Source organism: Leopardus geoffroyi, chromosome A3, assembly GCF_018350155.1.
Source record: "Leopardus geoffroyi isolate Oge1 chromosome A3, O.geoffroyi_Oge1_pat1.0, whole genome shotgun sequence".
NCBI classification, from domain to species: Eukaryota; Metazoa; Chordata; class Mammalia; order Carnivora; family Felidae; genus Leopardus; species Leopardus geoffroyi.
The window spans coordinates 1,618,632-1,634,240 of NC_059336.1; the positions used below are offsets into that span (position 1 = coordinate 1,618,632).

Genomic DNA, 15,609 nt, shown 5'->3' on the forward strand with positions numbered 1-15,609 from the left:
CTGGAGGGGCAGCGCTTGGCCCGGCTCCCTCCTGGGCACACGGGAAGACCAGAGGTGGCAGGTAAAAGACAAGACCTTTATTTCTCAGCAAGCGGAACGGAGGTGAGGGCGCGCTCCGCGCCACAGGCGCCATCGCAGAGGCCGCCGGCCGCGAGTCCCGACCCCTTGGGGACAGCAGATGATTAATCTAAGCTCATGTCCTCCTCTTCGTCCTTCTTGTCCTTCCCGTCGCCCTCCTGCTCGGATCTGGCACTGTTCTGCATGGCTTTGGCAAATGCTTCCACATCTAAAATACATTTAAAAACATGAGGCGCCCTTCCTAGACCCCGGCCTGAGACTGCTAACTGGAGGGCACAGGAGATGAAAACGTCAACACCAAGACCCAGGGCCACAGAACCTCCAGGGCCCAGCCGGCCAGCCCTGTGCCATGCAAACTACAAGGAGAAAAACAAACCCTGCCCTGGGCGCAGGGTGGGGGCGCGGGCACTTACCGCCTTTGTTGGCCGCCTCCACGGCCTCTGCAGGCAGGCCAAACTGGCACATGAGGGGGCCCAGCTGCCCAGAGGCCAGGGCTGCACTGAACATGCCCAGGGCCTGCAAAGAAAGCCAGACGCCCCCTGAGCACACGCTATTGGTGGAAGCCCGGGAGGGGGGCGGGGACGCTCCGTGACCGGGAGCCACGCTGAAGCTCGGTGAGCTGTGCCCCCTTCCACCGAGCACACGGCAGGGGCGCCCAGGCCACAGCGTCTACCTGCTGGAACTGGGGCGAGGTCAGCGTGTTCTGGATCTCCTCTGCCGTCTGCGGCAGTGACTCCCCAGAGGGCAGGTAGGGCAAGAGGCGCTCCTGGACGTCCGCGTTGGCGAGGATAGGTGCCATGATCTCGGGCGTCAGAACACTGGCCAGGTCCACTAAGACAGAAGCGCAGGGCCGTCAGCGGCTCGAGGCCGACGCAGACACCCGCGTAGGAAGCCAGCCGCGGACGCCCAAGCCGCGAAATTGGCGGGTGTGGCAAGGTGAGGGGGGGCAGCGGCTCAGCCCGGGGACGTGCTCGGCCCCACGCCTCGGAAAGCCAGCAAGCGAGCAGGCAGGGGGCGGCAGGCACCCTCACCCCCCAGCCTGGACCCGAGGAGCACATGTTACCTTGCTGGCCGCCTCCTGGCCCTGCCGGCACGTTCATAGTAGCTAGAATGCTCTGAAGGTCGCTCAGCTGGATGGGCTGGGTTGGGCTGGCTGCCGTGCTGGTTCCATTACCTGAACTGGGTGCGGGGCTGGGGCTGGTCACCGAGGCAGCTGCTGGAGCGGAAGGGGCGGGGGTGGCTCGGGTGGAAGAGGTGGTGGAGGACGGGGTGACTGCTGCCGACTGGCTCCGCGAGCTGGGGAGAGCGAGGGCAGCGATGGCACGGCCTCACACCCTGAGGGTGCCCGCATCGGTCCTGCCCCCAAAGTCCCGGAACTGCTGGGACTCCGGCAGAGTCTAGGCCCCAAAGGACCCTCCCCGGGGGGGGGTTCTCTGTCCTTCGCCATCTCCTATGTCCGGTCTCCTTCGAACGAGGGGACGCCTGGGGGCACACAGGCATGGTGGGGCGGAGCACAGGGCTCACCTGGACGAAGAGCTGCTCGCCGGAGGCCCTCCACTCCCCAGTAAGCTGGCCAGGCCTGGCCCGGTCAGGGCCCCCAGTCCCCCTGCGAACAAAGAGACGTGAGCTCAGATGCCACACCCTCCCGAAGAGCCCACCTCTCCCGGCCAAGCATCCTGCACGAAACCCAAGGGATGAGGGGAAAGCAGTGGCCACAGCGGGCTGAGGTGCCGGACTAGCGACTGCCTCACTCCATTAGGTCCGGGCACCTCCGTCCCGGTCTGCGGACGACGCACTTAGCGCGCACTAACACGCGCTGCAAACCTGGCGGAGCAGCGAGCGCTTCCCAGGCGTGCGCGACACACACCCGCCCCGGCACAACAGCGGGGGCAGCAGGGAACGGGGGGCCCTTCCCAGGGAAGCCGGCATGAGGAACACGTGTTCACAGAGACCACTCGGAGCCAACGAGGAACTAAAGGAAGAACTCGAATGGCAAAGCGACCCTAACTACGGCTGTCCGCCCCTAGCGCAGGCGGCGGGGCCGTGGGGTTACCCAGTCCTCCAAGGCCGGCGGGTCCAATGAGCTGCATGAGCTGGCTGTGGCTCATGTTCCCCAGCAGACTCTGCAAGCCGCCCTCGCCTGTAAGACAGGAGGTGCTCAGACTCGGGCCTGTCGCCGGGTCAACACCCACGGGGCCCCAGGGAGGCTGGGGGACTCGGGCTGACGCTGAGACGGAGCGCGCGCTGGGACCTCTCCCTCGGCTCTCCCCCAGACCGCAAGTGCCACGAGCCGACAGGGTGGAGCTCCGACGTTTCGCCCCTGGAAGGTGGGGCTGGGGACTGATGGGAACTGGGACGCCTCCGTGTCCCTTTAAAACAACCAGCCTGCGCCATCAGGGATCCAAGACCTCGCCACGTGCGCGGACACCCCAGCGTGTTCTGGGAGGTGACCGTTACCGCCCAGTGCAGAGAGCTCGTGGCCTCCACTCCCACTCGCCCCCAGCGCTCCAGGCATCGGGGGGTTGTTCAGATACTCGTTGACCTTGCGGCAGTGCTCCTCGTCCTGGTCCGTCTTGGGCTCCTGCGGGGGGAGGGGGTACAACCGGAGCTGCCACGGGAGAGCCCACCCGCCACCGAAGGGACTCACACACGAGGGTGAGGGGCTCAGACAGGTGATGTTTCCTGTCCACAGTCACACAGCACTGAGGACACGGCCCAGCAGGGCGGACAGGGACAGCAGTCCCACAAGATCGCCGGTGCCGTGGCAACGCTGGTTCTCAGGGTAACCCGCGAGGCCCTCTGACCCTCCAGGACCGGACCCTTTACACAACAGTCTAAGAGCCATGAGACCTTCCGGTGACTCGCGTGAAGCCACAAAACCACCGGTTGTGACCCCACGGCACACAGAGCAGCCCCAGCCGTGGCCCCTCGGGTCCGCTGGGAGCTCCATAAAGAGGCTTGCAGGCGCTCACCGGCCACAACCTCCCGAAGTGCCCCCAGGCCCACGAGCCAGAGTGCCCGCGACCCATTCCTCCGTCCCTGAGCGTGCAGCGTGGGCCTGCAGGGTGCTAGGGACACAGAAGGGACAGAACAGAGCTCCTCCCCTCCAGGGCAGAAGGAAGTGGGGAGAAGGGCAAAATCGGGAGAAACAAAAACAGTAGAGCTGGTGAAACGATTTTTAATTACTATTACAAGTTTCTATCTTTGAGCGAGCACGCATGTAGTGGAGGAGTGGGGGGTGGGGACAGGATCCCAAGCAGGCTCCCGACTGTCAGCACAGAGCCGGACACGGGGCTCGAACTCACGGACCGTGATTCACGACCTGAGCTGAAGTCGGACGCTTAACCGACTGAGCCCCCCAGGCACCCTCTGAGGAAACATTTCTTGGCCAAACTGGGGAAAAAGCTCATGGCCCCATCTCTGTCTGCAGATGAAGTTTTAGTGGAACAGGGCTGCCCCCATTCGTTCACTTCTCGTCCACAGCGGCTTTCACGCTCCTTCGGCGGAAACACAGCCTGTCCAGCCCACAGAGAGGAGAACCTTTTCTGCCTTGTTCCCGAAAGTGCTGAGGGGAGGGCGATAGGTTCACCTCTGGGGAAGGAAAGTGGCAACATCTGTCAAAACTGCAAAACCGGGGACACCTGGGTGGCTCAGTCGACAAAGCGTGGGACTCTCGATGTCAGCTCAGGCCACGATCTCTTGATCTCATGGTCCCCACTAAGTGTGGAGCCCGCTTGGGATTCTCTCTCCCTTTCTGCTCCTCCCCTGCTCATGCACACACCTGCGAGCCCGCTCAAGATGTTAAAAAACCCCAAAAGCAAAAAAACCCTGCAAACGCACTTGTCTACCCACTTCTACCAAGTCCGCTTCTGGATTTTAACACGGCGATCACCACCACCCCCTGTACGGGAAACAAACCTGGTGGAAAATCACTCTTTAACACGCCGCCTGCGACAAATCGGAGATGCAAACGGGCCCAACGGCCGACAGGTGGGAGAAGGCTGGGCGGCTGTTACGCCCAGTGGGATGCTGCCTGCCGCCGTGGGCACCAGGAAGCCCTGCCGCGCTGACCCAAACACCCCACAGCACACAACTGGGGGGAGGGCGAGGCAGGGCTCAGAAAAGCCTGGGAAAGAACACTCCGTTTCTGTACAAATACACAGCAAGGAGAAAGCGTGTGGTCAACCTTGCTTCCGCCGTGCGTGCTCACAGCCCAGGGGGGCGGGGGGAAGAGTGTGTGACAAGCACATCACAGGCCGGGTGCCCGTCGACGCATCAAGACCGGGGCCCGGTCCAGAAACCGCTCTGTGTGCCAGGGAGTTCCGGGTCGTGAAAGGGCACCGGAAGCCCAGCCACAAGCGTGTACCCTCTGCAAAGGTCCCCTGCTCCGCTGCCTCTGGCGCTAGGAGCTCCACGGAAATTCTCAGGTTCCGCGGCAGTCGCCTTCGGCCAGCACCAGCTCTACCGCCCGGTGAGCCACGCGGAAAGACAACAGGCCAACAAAACCTACCCACCTGCATCCAGAAGAAGAGCCGTTTGGACCCTGCCTTAAACTTGAGCACGTAGACCCTCCCGCTGGGGCACTGCGGCACGCGCTTGAACTCACAGTCGTCAGGAAAGATGATCAAATCCTTCAGAGAGCCACAGGGGAGGAGTTAGTGTCACACAAACGCTGCCTCCGCGGGAAACACGCTGGGTCCCGTGTCGGGGGAGGGGGCGGGGTACAGGACGCACCACCGGGTGGAGAGGCCAGGGCCACAGGCACCCCACCAAGGGCATGAGGGCCGGGAGAGGGGTTCGATGCTCAACAGGGAAGGGGGGGCCTTTCGGCTTTTCAAGGATTTTGATCAGAGACGTCTTGGGAACGACGTTCCCAGGTGGGTTCAAAGTGGGTCTGCGCTGCTCTCAACAAGGAACACACGAGCCTGGAGAGCAGACAGCGCTAAAAAGGAGGAGAGCTGGTGGAGCGCAGCGTTTACACGGCACCCGAATCCCAGGCACAACGACAGGAGCAGTCTACAGATCCGGGGCGGGAGACCCGAATGCCCGTGAGCAAAGCGGAACAGCTGGTGTGGGCCCCCAGAGCAGCGGCGCCCGCATATCCCAGCAGCACACCCCCACCGTAACAGGGCAGCTGCGTGTCCAGAGCCAAGTGAGAGCAGCTACGCGTGCTTCTGGAAAACCGGACGGTCCTGACGACCAGGCGGGCTTCCTAAGACCAGACACTTACGTCCTCCACGTTCCCAGATGTCCTGTCCTTCCAGCAGAAGTGAATGAGGGAGTCATCCGTCTGCTGAATGTACACGAGCCCTTTCCGTTTATCTGGGGTGACAGTAGTTCCTTTTAGCGACATCTTTCCTGCACGAAACTCCACCAGATACTTGTTGGAGGAGCCTCGGGAGCCTGGCACCAGGCTTGGAAACAGAGCGCCTGAAGTCGTCATCCTGGAAGAGCGACCAGCAAGCAAACCCGGTCAGGATCATGAAAGTCCCAGCTTCCTCGTCCAATGTGACACTGGCGGGACAGAGCGAAAGGCCGCCACCAGGCCGGGAGAGAGGGGGCCCCCCGCGGCGGCGCAGTCTCCCTGGAGCGCGCAGCCAGCAGGTGCCGGGGCGCGGCCGCAGCTGCTTCTCAGGTTTCTCCACGATCGGAATTAACCTGTGCACCCCAACCGCGCCCCGCTTCCCGCCGAGAACCCCGCTCAGCGCCACTTCTGCCGCCCGGGGCCCCGAACAAGTTCAGCAACGTGAGCTAGGCGGAGACGGCGCCGACACCTCGGACAGGACCGAGACTCCGGCCGGGCTCCGTCGGGGCACGCCCGTTAAGCTGCGACTCGGCAGACCGGCGCCCTTGCACAAACGAGCGCGGTGGGAGGGTGGGGAAGGAGACGGGACAAGCCCCAGGACCGGGGTCGCGCCGCGCCGAACCAGGCTCCTCCGCGCGGGGCCCACGGGCCCACTCCGACCTCGCGGCCCCCGCGGCCCCCGCGGCCCCCGCGGCCCCCGCGTCGCGCGGGGCGGTCGGGCCGGCACGGCCGCCGCCGGCCCGAGAGCCCGAGGCCCCCACAGCCGTCGCCCCGCGCACGGCCCCTGGCCTCCGCCGATCCGACCCCGGCTCGGGGACCCCAACGGCGCAGGCTCCGCCCCCGCATCCGTCCCCGCCCCCCGGCGACCCCCGCACCTGGCCCGCGCCGCGACTCGGCCGAGAGGCGCCGTCCGGGCTCGCTCTTCCTCCTCAGCGCCTGCCGGGCCCCGCCGGAAGTTCTTTCTCGTTCCGCCCCTCCCGCCGCTCTCGCCGCCGATTGGGCCGTGTCAGGGGAGGGGCCGACGCTGAACCGCCAGCGATTGGAAAGGGCAGCCGTCCATCGACCCGCCCCGCCCCGCCCCGCGCCCCCTTCCGGCGGAAGCGCGGGCGGGCGGCGCGCGGGCCAGAGCGGCCCCTATTGTTGCTGTGTCATAGGGGTGCGGCGGCGGCCCCTGGCGGCGGCAACCGGAGTGGCGTGGCAGGCGCCGACCCAGCGGTGGGCGTTGGAGCCCACATCCCCACCGTCGCGGGAGAGCGGCGGCACCTGCGAGGCGCGAGGGCGCGTCTCAGGTTCACGGCCAGCGCTGCAAGCCAGGTCCCAGGACGTGGAGGAAACAGTCCCCGAGTCAGGGGAAGGGCGTCTTAGGACCCGGGGGTTGGGAGGGCCGGCTTCACGACCGCAGGGGTGTGTGACCGAACCAAAGCCCAGGACTCGGGGGCCTGGACGCAGAGCCCACGACATCAACGATGGTCCTCGGGGGCGACAGAAGTCCCGTGCTGTACCCCCGGCCCCGTTTCCCCCGTAATGGTGCTAAGATGGGGCCCCCCTGTTCTCCCCCAGGGGCCCCCCATTCCAGTGAGGACAGTGCTGGCATGGCTGCCTCCCTTCTCCCTGGGGGGGGGGCGGGGTGCCCCTACTGACCCCATTCTTGTCCAGGCCCCCCCCCCCCATACCAGCGAAGACAGTGCTGGCCTGGCACGGCTGTCCCCCACACTCCTTCTGTGCCTGGAGTCCCCAGGGGCTGATGTGTGTGCTCAGAGTGGAGGGCAAGAAGCCCGTCCTCCATACTCACAATGAGTGACGGGTGGCCCTCCTGCTGGTCTTTGAGCCGCCGTTTCCATCCTGCACTTTGCTTCGAGGCTCCAAGCAGTTAGCAAGGGGGCGCACACGGAGCCCTGCACCCTCCCTGCCCCATGCTAGACCCCCGTCCGCCACCAAAGCAAGGCCACTGTGCGAGCTGCCTGACGATTTACCAACTAGATGTGTATACACAGGCTTTGTTTGAAAGCTTTTTGTAAAAAGTGTAAAAGTGGAAAGTAGTTTTGTTTTGAAGATTTACTCACGCTGGTACGTGTGGGTCTGGTGCATTATTTTAATTCCTGTATAACCTGTGTAATAATAGTCTGAAGGACAACCGCTTCTGTGTCCATTGTCTTGAGATCTAAAGACTCACCAATTTTGTTTTGGAAAATATAGCTGCTTTTCATTAAAAATTGTTCTTTATGTTAATAATGAGTTCGTTGTCTTTTTATTAAATACCTTTACTTTTCTTCATTTCGTTTCTAGTAGGGTGAATCCCAACAGGTAAGAGCCCCCACACAAACCCCACGGACCTTGATAATTCCTGAGACCACAGGGGAGAGGGGCGCAGCTGTAAGCCTGTGACCGTGACCGCCCTCTCGGAGCTCAGGGGAAGCCAGAAAGGACGACAACGGGAAGATCCGCTCCGGGTGCCTCGAAGATGGGCCGGCGGGCAGGCGGCACTTGTTCAAAGTCAGGACAAGTTAAAAAGCTGCCGCAGGAAGCCGCAGGGAGACCAGCGAACTTTCCAGACCCTGCAGAGCATGGGGCCTCGAAGGGCACTAACCAGAGCGTCTCCTCAGGCAGGGGGTGGAGCCTGGGGCCGGCCCGGTGACACGTGAATGAGAAACAGGCATGGCCCAGGCCCCCGCCGCGGGGCGCCGTGGGGAACACGGCATCGGGGTGCGCCCTGGCAGCCCCAGCAGAGCCGGAAGCCCCCGCGGCTCCTCCTGCGCCAGGCGGCAGGGCCTGGGCGCAGCAGCTAGAGAGGGGGCAGGACGTGCCCAGACGCGTCACCAGAGAGGGCACGGCCGGCAAGACACACAGGAAGAGAGCCACACCGTTGTTCCCGCGAGTGCAATTCAAACACGCGGAGTAGAACCGTCAGAGCAGAGGACAGACGGTGCGGCGATAGCAGGCGCCACCGGAGAACACGGTTTGGCGAGTGGGTTTTTGTTTTTCTTTCTTTCCTTTGAGTGACATGTTCCTTTTCAGAGCAATCACAGGTTCTCTCCAAAATGGAGCCCATCGCTCTCCACATACGCACAGCCTCCTTGCCACGAACACCCCGCAGAGGGTGTGCCGTGACAGCCCGCGGCCCCCACGGACATGTGGCATCACCAAGAGCCCGTCTCGGTGCGCACAGCCCGCGGGTTTGGACAAACGTATGGTGTGGACCCACCATCTCCCTGCGCGGAAGTGCCCCGCGCCCTCCTGGCCACCGCTCCCTCTTCCCTAAGCCCCGGACGCCACGGGTAACTTTTCTCCAATCTTGTTATATTGTGATAAGATACACGGGCCATATGATCTACCATCTGGACGTTTTTGAGTATGCCGTTCGGTGGTAACTACATCGGGATGTTGTAACGTCTCACCACCGTCCACCTCCAGAGCCCCCGTCACCTTGTGAAACACCAGCTGCCTGTCCCGTGTCCCCTGCTCCAGCAGCCACCACCCTACCGCCTCCAGCATTCTGACGACCCTGCCTAATGCAATCAGTGGCATCAGACAGCGTCCGTCTTTCTGTGGCTGATTTCAGTGAGCGCCACATCCTCAAGGTTCACCCGTGTGGCAGCAGGCGTCAGAACGTCCCTCCTTTTCAAGGCAGGGTAACAGCCCCTGGTCCGTTCGTCCGATGGGGGGACACAAGGGCTGCTCGCAGGCTTCAGCAATGCTGCCTCACGCTGCTGTCGACATGAACGTCCGAGTCTCTCTCCCAGACCTCGCTTTCAAGTCTTTTGGGCGGAACTGCCGGATCATCTGGTAATTCTATTTTTAATTTTTTGAGGAGCTGTCATACCGTCTTCCACAGCAGCTGCCCCGTTTTCTGTTCCCACAGACAGCGCACGAGGGTTCCGATGTCTCCACATTCTCGCCAACACTTGGTTTTTGCTTGTTCTCGACAGCCGCCACCGTAATGGGTGTGAGGCGGGACCTCCGTGTCGTCGTGAGTTGCATTTCCCACAAGATTAGCGATGTTGAGCACGTTCCCACGGGCTGATTGGCCACTTGTGCGTCTTTGGAGAAATGTCTGGTTTTGAATCAGGTTGTTTTCTGTTTGCCCGGTTTTACATCATCAGATACGGCAGAGGCTGGTGGAGCCCCTTGTCCGTGCACCTGGGCATCCCGAAGGCACTGCCATCCTGTGGACCATCTGTTCCTCTGACCACAGCCACCATGGCTTTTTGGATGACCGTCTCCACTCAGCTCCTCCTCCTGCGAAGTATGTAGCTGCTGGGCACCTAGGCCAGCAGCCAGGCAGCACGGACCTTCCGGTCAAACTCACACCACATTCTGGGCATTCTGTTGTTGTCACTGGGGGCTCTGATCCCCAGGAGAGAAGAGAAATGGTCAGTCCGAGCTCCCCACTTCCCAGAGAACGCAGGCCCCTTCACCCACCCATTGTGCCCACACAACGGTGTCACGGTGTCCCCGAGCCCCCACCACCATGACAGACAGTTTTCTGAAGCAATCCGCGTGCGGGGCCAATCCTACAGAGTGCACAGTCCGATCCGACACCCGTGCGCGGGGACTCGTCTGTGGCCGATCTGCAGTCCTTTCCAGAGAGGCCAGAACGACTGGGACAGTGAAAAATTGCTCAGTGCAGAGCAAATGTCAGCCACCACCCACTTCCAAGGAAATCCGTATTTGGAGCTGGGGTTGAACATTCATCTTCACGGATCTGTTCGGTCCTCCAAGAAGAACCTCCAAGAGTAGTGGATGCTGTTTACACGGATGGGTACTGACAGTTATGACCTATTATAAAAATAAATCCGTCTCACCAGCCATACTCCTGCCTGACATTTTCGAGCTACACTGACACAGGATAAACAGCGTGGCAGGCCAGCCAAGCACGTGCCCAGCAAGGAAGGAAGGGCCCGTGTCTGTGTGTCGTCGCCTGCTGCAGAGACCACGGGGCCTTTACGAATCGTCTGACACAGGACCGCTAGGTTCGCAGAGGGGCGACGGAGCGGTGCAGCCAGGGAAGGGCTGACTGTCCAGTAAACTCACGCAAGAGACACGAGAAACAGTTTTTACTTTGCAAAACCCTCCCACCATGCACGCAAAAGACAGTGAGGCCCAGAGTAATACAGGTGGAGGGAAGACCACCGGTGTGCCTTGGGTCTGGTTACATGCTCTGATCCGGGACCCCAATCTCTGCACCACTGTGGACCTGAGAAAGGCCTCGGGAAGACGTCTGAAAGTGCAGACATTGAGACGGGACAAACCAGGACCGGCGGGAACCTCGTGCCGACTGAACTCTCCTCGCCGCCCAGCCCTCCCCTCGGAACGCAGGGGTGATCAGGAGAAGGGCCACCGGAGGTTCCCAACTTGGAACTTTACCAGCACATCCGTGCTCTGTGCTCCTCGTGCGTACGTGAGACTGGGAAAGCCGGTGAGTCGCCAACTCTGTTGGGGAGCACTCTTTCCCAAAGAGCCAGTGTCCCGAGAGGAGGCTTGTGGCCAGGGCCGCCTGGAGGGCTGCCTGCACCTCGGGGAGCCTCCTGGCATTCCTCTCCTGTTCTGATTTCCTGACTCCATGTTCCGACCAGAACCCAGCAAGCAGACGGCATGGCCTCCGCTTCACCGGACGCGCCTCCCCAGCGGGTCGGCGTCACGCTCGGTCAGACACGCGGCCAGTGGCACCGGGCCTGGGCCTGCCCAGTGCCCCCAGAGGCCACCAAGGCTGCACTTGATGCCTCCCCCAGTGCCAGGCCCGCTTGGTCTGACACGGGCCCCCAAAGCAGGTCACGTGTCTGGCAGACCGGTGGGCTGACACTTCCACGCACTTTGCGGAAGGAGTCTGAAGGGGACGCGGTGGCCAAGCCCTCGGAGCTGCTCCTCAGGGGCGCCCTCCCTGCGGCCGCTCCGGCTCTCCACGCCAACACTCCCATGCGGCCGCTACCCTCCTAGGGCCCGGGGTCTGTGCAGAGCCGTCTGGGCCCTCACGCGTCCCTCCCACCCGTGCCGGGAAGTGGCAACCCGGGGTGGCAAAATGCCGTGATGTCCCCGAGGGCCCGGGGCCTGCTTCTCCGCGGCCTCCTCCTGAGCAGGAGCCACAATCAGGTGCCAGTGACGTCCTGACCCTGGCCGCTTGGGGACAGATTCGTGCCAGCTGCCCCCCGCCCCCAAACAGACAGGACCGTCGGTCTCCAACACCAGGTGGCCTATGAAACCTAGTCAGCGACAGGGGCCCCATGACATTAGGTTATATCGCACACGAGACACTATTCCAACGTGGTGTCTCTCTGTCCCTGGCTCAACCTCCAGTGGCTCCTGACACCTGTGTGCCCAGTCAAGGACGCAAGACTGGATCCTCACCTCAGAGGGGAGCAAACTCATCACATCAAGTGCTCAGGGGACAGTATGCTCCACTGTCCCTGCTGCACGGACGGTCGAAGTTACAAAATTACTCTAGAAAGCCCCTGGGTCCTTACGGCAAAGCCATAATGACATCAACGTGTGGCTGAGAAGCCACCACTTTCCACACAGGCCAAAAGCATCGGTAGCAGGTGCCTGTGTTTTGAGATGCATTTTCTAGTGAAAAAAATCTTTAGTAGAGACAAACCTCTGGCATCTGAAATGACCAAGGGAGACGAAGTTGAGGCAGTCACTTTACACGCTGGCATTTGCAGAGACCGAAGTTTAAAAACCATAAGCCCAGTGAGGACGGCCCCACAAATGCGTATGTTCTGGTGTCCACCGTCCTGCCCTCCTCCTCTGGGGCCTGGGCCCGGTGCGTGCTGAAAACCGGCCTCCCCAGCAGACTCAAAAGTGCAAACCTTGTTGGCCTGTTATCAGTGGCAGTGAGAAACGGATTCATCTGCAAGAAGTTGTTAAACTGCCCGAAATACTGTCCTTTTAAACGTGTCCTAGGACTGTGCCCTTCGACATTTTCAGCTCGCCCTCCCTCGTGGACAGCGAACCCGCCCACGGCCGCAGGTGCATGAGGTCCCCATTCGGACGACCAGATGCGCCACGACCCCGTCTCAGAACAGCGTCAGAACCGTAAAGCCTCGCACACCTCTGCCCGTCGCCAGTGGCTCCGCTCCTGTCTCCGTGGAGCAGACGCTCGGTTGCACCCAACACCTTGACTTCCGGTTTCCAAAGCTACAGAATCAAGGCTGCAGAACAACTATTCGCTTTTAAAAGTGTTTTAATGACAGATGTGACGTCGAAGCCCGGACACACAATGACGACAGCCTGCCACCGAGAACCCAGCACTCCATATGGCCGCGTGAGTGCGTGCACGCTCAGCAGACGCTCTCCGTTCAGAGCTCCGCTGAGGCCTGTGGTGTTGACACTTCTACAGAAAGACAAGAGCCACCAGAAGGGATGTTTCTAGGATGGACACGCACCTACTTTTTGTTAAGTAACTTTAATGACACAGCCGTAGCAGCTGCTGCTTCGGAGCCTCCCGCAGGGCGCACCTGCCGTAGGCACGGCGACCCTCTGTGACGCAGGCCTGGCCTGCAGAGGCCACGAAGCCCCGGTGACAGAGGCGGGGCCCCTTTTGAGGCTGGCAGCAGCCTGGGGAGGTCCGTCACGACTCCCGAGGTTTCCGGCCACCCCAGGCTGTCACGGTAATGCTTCGTTTCGGACAGTATACGATTGGTGATTAATGCAAACCTTGCTCTCCGGCAAAATACTATTCAAGTAGTTTTAACTTAAATATTTTAAAAGTAATCTTTACATTATTGAAGACTGGTAAAAAATACAGAATCTGACAGCTTTTCATTTCATTCCATCTGGCGCTCTGAAAGTCTTCACTTTTGCATTACCGTAATCTAGGAAGCAACCCCTGGCCCCGTAAAGCTCCTTGAAGGGTTACTTTCAAGATCCGTCTTCCCCTGTTACTGGTTCAAATGCACGACAGTCTCAGAAACCCTTTGCCACTGCGTTAGGAGGAGGGACACGGGGGCACTTAGAACTAAGACCCTTCCTGGTTACTTACTTCCGTTATGAACTTTACAATGAAGAGGGCGCTGTAACAAGCCGGGCTGATTCCCGTCACGTGAAGGGACGGCAGAGGATTGTCCTTTTCCGCCCTTAATGAAAACATGATGATCCCATGTGAAGCTTGATGAACAGTAGTAAAATGTTTGGCGATCAGAAGTTAATTAGAATCAAATCCTTGGCCGGGGATGGTGCTGTCTCCACGGACACAGTCGCTGGAAAAGCTGGTTTCTGCCGTGACCACTTGACGGAGTCCGGTCTCCGGTCCTGGGGGCCACTCCGGCCCCTCAGTAGATATCTGGGCAGCGGGAGAAATTCCGCTCAAAGTAGCCCCCCGCATACAACCAGTCGGGAGCCCCCGTGTGCGGGTTGCTGCCTTGATGAAACCACCTGGAACACAGAGGACATGGTCAGGAAGCACGTGGACACAACCTGGCTCGTGTTCCCTGCAGGGAGCATCACCGGATCGGCACGCAGCTTTAGATGCAGCCCAGGGCAGCAGCCGCGGCTGAGAGTTATTAACCACATTTTCTCTCGAATGCCGTCCCCGCAAACAGCCCAGAGTGGGCTTCGCCAGCAGACCCTCAAGGCCTTCACAGAAACACGCTAGGCTGTTAGCGGAGAACGGCCACTATCCCTTCCGAGGGAAGGACGGGCACAGTGCTGGTTCCTTCCCTGGAAGCGGGCCTGGCGTGTCTAACTGGGGAAGGGGACGACCTGTGGGCAGGGAGGCAACGGGGCCGCCACCGTGGGCACGTGTGTGGCACGTGCCCTGGGAAGCCCCCCGGACCCTCGACTGCCGGCGTGCATCCTGAAGACGACGAAGGACCTGGGGCTCACAAAGTAGAAGGAGTCATCTGAGGACCAAATATCGCTACTTCTGCAATGTATTTTTTAAATCGATTCCTTAAAGACAATGAAGGAGGGTGGATGCTTTGCAAGCTTTTTCTGGAATGAAGCCAATTCCAAATATTGGAAAGACTGAAAGCGCAAACTTAAATCAGGTCGGAAGCCCGAGCACAAAGAAATGGTTTTAAAAATGTTAGTCACAAAACAGCCACAGGAGGCGATCGTGACCAGACCTAGAAAACAATGCCTACAGCGCATCAAGCTTGACTGGAAAAAACACTCAGTGAACAGCTCAAAGCCACCCCAAGATTTTTTTTTTTTAATTGTTTATGTTTTTTTTTAATTTATTTTTGAGACAGAGAGAAACAGAGCATGAGTGGGGATGGGGCAGAGAGAGGGGGAGACACAGAGTCAGAAGCAGGTTCCAGGCTCTGAGCTGGCAGCACAGAGCCCGACGTGGGGCTTGAACTCACAGAGTGTGAGATCATGACCTGGGCCGAAGTCAGATGCTCCACCGACTGAGCCACCCAGGTGCCCCGTGCACCCCAAGATTTTGCTAGGACTAACATTTTAACGGACATATGTTTTTAATTATGCTCAAGTATTACGGTACTTACCCGACTGAATCCTCACCGAATGGGCTGTTTTCACGTAATTGCGACCACTGACAAACCAACCGCGCTTTTCCAGTGAGACAGCAGGAGGCCCCGGGCCCACAGGGTCTGCTCCCTGTCTCTATCTGTCTCTGTCTGTCTCTGTGTGTCTGTGACCCTCTCACCTGGTCTGAACACAGGTGTGTCCCCACCTGCGATGCCCCCGGGCACCGCTCTCCACGCTACCACGTGGGGCCGGCCGGGGCCTATCCGGCCACCTGTGCCACGTGGCAGGTGACGTGGACAAGAGCAACCTGCAGCAGTGCCAAAGGGCGATGGCCGAACACACCATTCCGTCCACAGCACTGCCTTTCCACAAGCTGTGTCGTCCTCCAGCTGGTGGCCTGGTTCAGACTACGGTTTGTTTTAAACCGTGTCCTATTTGAGAGGCATGCTCAGGGTCAGATGCGCTGTGGGCAGGACCGCCAGGCCCGGGTCGGAGGGGACCTGTCCCTGCACTGGCAGGGTGCCTACTCACCTTCGGGGACACTCGGCCCGTCTGTGTCACGGAACCCACGCCAGACCCGGGGCTGCGGCCCCGCGTTAATGGGACCCCAAAATAGCTTCTGCTCAGCCACAGGTGCACGTGGGGCCCTGGCCACTGCCCTCTCCCAGCCACCGAGGCCTCACCTGGTCTGCCACTCGGCCTCCTGCTTGGCCCGTTCCCTCCGGGCCTCCCGCTGCTTCTCTTCCAGCCGCTCCTTCTCCTGGCTCGCCAGATCTGGGGGCCAAGCACACGGCGTGGGT

General features: G+C 60.7%; 2 protein-coding genes across 5 annotated transcripts in view; both read right to left on the minus strand.

Moving 5' to 3' along the window:
* Positions 1–57: 57 nt before the first annotated feature.
* ADRM1 (ADRM1 26S proteasome ubiquitin receptor) lies at positions 58–6,373 on the minus strand. The gene is made up of 10 exons (XM_045444054.1): positions 6,259–6,373; positions 5,309–5,522; positions 4,593–4,709; positions 2,536–2,659; positions 2,132–2,218; positions 1,603–1,684; positions 1,142–1,374; positions 752–909; positions 492–594; positions 58–286 (listed from the first exon to the last, which is right to left on the minus strand). Exons 2-10 carry the CDS (start codon positions 5,519–5,521, stop codon positions 183–185), a joined length of 1,221 nt encoding a protein of 406 aa, XP_045300010.1. The 5' UTR covers position 5,522; positions 6,259–6,373; the 3' UTR covers positions 58–182.
* Positions 6,374–12,542: 6,169 nt separating this feature from the next.
* The window catches only part of OSBPL2 (oxysterol binding protein like 2), a 36,968-nt gene continuing 33,901 nt past the window's right edge, over positions 12,543–15,609 (minus strand). For 3 of the 4 annotated variants that reach the window (XM_045444037.1, XM_045444038.1, XM_045444040.1), the window contains 2 exons: positions 15,493–15,583; positions 12,543–13,750 (listed from right to left, as the gene is read on the minus strand). In XM_045444037.1, the coding sequence (XP_045299993.1) occupies positions 13,648–13,750; positions 15,493–15,583 (194 nt within the window). In that variant the 3' untranslated portion in view covers positions 12,543–13,647. The remainder of the gene's footprint in view (positions 13,751–15,492; positions 15,584–15,609) is intronic. The other variant, XR_006702996.1, reaches the window with a different exon arrangement.

Coding starts and splice junctions, on each gene's coding strand:
- ADRM1 (XM_045444054.1), bottom strand. CDS start 5,521: ATGACGACTTCAGGCGCTCTGTTTCCAAGCCTGGTGCCAGGCTCCCGA. Junction 4,710..5,308: donor CATCTGGGAACGTGGAGGAC/GTAAGTGTCTGG, acceptor GGCTCTCTGAAG/GATTTGATCATCTTTCCTGA. Junction 595..751: donor CCTCGCCCCAGTTCCAGCAG/GTAGACGCTGTG, acceptor CTTTCTTTGCAG/GCCCTGGGCATGTTCAGTGC.